The following is a 2,267-nucleotide window of genomic DNA, read 5'->3' on the forward strand; positions in this document are numbered from 1 at the left end:
CACACACACCCCCAAACTGGAAGGTAGTGGAAGTTTGCTGAGGCCCTGCCATGTGAAGGACACTTGGAAAACAGTCAGTCTTTAAAAAGACATCTCTGAGGAGTTGGGATGTGCTGCCTCTGGCTCTGAGTGGCAGCCTCTGGTCCAGGAGCACTGAACTGCCCAAGGCCCTCTGTGTGTAGGACGGGCCTTTTCCACATACTGTAAAGAGCCGGACCCCTTGAAGTCCAGAAGAGCGGGCACATTCTCACTCCTCGGGCCACGGAACTGTGGCAGCACCAGCTTTAAACCAGCCTGAGGAGAACAACAAACTGAGTTAGAATTACCTCCAGGCGCTAGGAATGGAAACCAGGGGCGCTCTACCACTGAGCTGCATCCGAAGCCCTTCCATTTGTACTTCTGAGGCAGGATCTTACTAAGTTACCCAAGATGGCCTCACGCCTGCACTGCTTCTGCCTCAGCATCCCATGTGGCTGGAATTACAGACGTGCACCCCTGCACCCAGCTCACATTAGAACTAATACCCCTGCATTTCCGGCCGGCTGCGTGCCAAGGAACACGCATTCTTACTGAAAATACTCCCAGTGGCGGCTGACTGCGTAGGTCCTCATACAAGTACTCAGCCGTAGTACTCGGGCAGGCCTGCAGAGCTAAGTGTTACAGCTAGCCTCTGACTACTGTCCTGGGAGTCCTTTCACATGGTTTCTATGGCAGAAGACACTCTACACTCAAAATAATCCACTCAGACAATGATCTATCAGAAAACAGCTCGTGTATGACTTACCGCTGCCTAGAACACGCTGGGAACGGCGCGTGAGCTACAGAGGAGCAGCAGGTAAAGCGAGGCACCACACGCACGTGGTGTGGCGTTCCCTCTGCTGTGCCCGAGGCCGTTTCTCTTTTTGTTGGTACGCATCTGTTTGCTTTGGTTTCCTTGTGACTTTCCTGCAGTTTCTGATTTATGCGCTGAAGTCTCCATTGTACTGCCTTAGTCATTTCCCCCAAATGGATATTTTGGCCTGACGTTCTTCCTCACTGAGCCTGCATAATACATCACTTTTATTGGTTTCTTTTGCTTTTAATTCATTTTGCCCCGTTGTTTATCCTTCCAAGTTTTTATGACTTTACTAAAATCAAGAGAAATCCAAAATTTTATCCCTTGAGGATAATGTAGAAATACAATATTGTATTAAAAAACCTTCCCAGCTGGGCGTGGTGGCGCACGCCTGTAATCCCGGCACTCGGGAGGCTGAGGCAGGAGGATCATTGCAAGTTCGAGACCAGCCTGGGCTACACAGTGAGCTCAAGGCCAGCCTGAACTGCATAGCGAGACCCTGTCTCAAAAAGACAAAAACAAACAAACAAACAAAAAAACCTTCTGGCTACCATGTCAGAAACGTAATAATATAGCCTCAAATTTTCACTTATGTACCCACAGTTTCCCTACAAGTCCCCTCATTCATACTTTTTCCAAAGCTTTCTAACAATGCAGACTTTAGCCAGTCTGGCAGCTGACCCCGGAAACTGTCTGGCAGGAACCACTGCTGATGTAATCTTCCAGCTGAGGCAGAGTTCCCTTGTTCCCCGCGCGGGGGTGATCTGCTCTGACCACGCTCTGTAACTTCACAGAACAAGCAGCTGGCGTGTACCACAGAGAAGCCCGGTCCGGCAGGTACAGGCTCACCTACGCAGAAGCTAAGGCGGTGTGTGAGTTCGAAGGCGGCCGCCTGGCCACCTACAAGCAGCTAGAAGCAGCCAGGAAGATTGGTAAGTGACTGGACAACGACTTTCCTCCTTTTTTACCTTGGGGCATGGGGGGGGGCATTCTACCTTTTCTTTTCTTTTTTTTTTCTTTCGGTACCAGGAATCGAACTCACGACCTCGCGCTTGCCAGGCAGGCGCTGTGCCACTGAGCTAAATCCCCAGCCCCTGCACTCTACCTTTTCTGTGCTCTTGAGTAAGACTCCTCTCCTGGCCTTTTGGCTAGAGCTCTAAGCCCCTGTGACATCTGTGCTCTCCGGCTTCTCCCACCCGCTTCTACCTAGAGCCAGAAAGATTCTAGTGTTAGTACCATATTTGGGGCCACAATCCACTGAGATCTAATGAACAGAGAAAAAGACCTTAGCCGGGCATGGTGGCGCACGCCTATAATCCCAGCACTCGGGAGGCTGAGGCAGGAGGATTGTTGGGAGTTCGAGACCAACCTGGGCTACAAAGTGAGCTCAAGGCCAGCCTGAACTGCATAGCGAGACCCTGTCTCACAAAGA

General features: G+C 50.9%; 1 protein-coding gene across 1 annotated transcript in view; it reads left to right on the forward strand.

The window, feature by feature from the left end:
- Window positions 1-2,267, forward strand: part of Tnfaip6 (tumor necrosis factor, alpha-induced protein 6) — a gene marked incomplete in the record, with an annotated part of 28,424 nt that overhangs the window by 4,392 nt on the left and 21,765 nt on the right. Inside the window, 1 exon segment of the mRNA XM_013517506.1 lies at window positions 1,630-1,767. Within this exon segment, the coding sequence (XP_013372960.1) occupies window positions 1,630-1,767 (138 nt within the window).

This window comes from Chinchilla lanigera, unplaced genomic scaffold (assembly GCF_000276665.1).
Source record: "Chinchilla lanigera isolate Chin_1 unplaced genomic scaffold, ChiLan1.0 scaffold00039, whole genome shotgun sequence".
NCBI classification, from domain to species: Eukaryota; Metazoa; Chordata; class Mammalia; order Rodentia; family Chinchillidae; genus Chinchilla; species Chinchilla lanigera.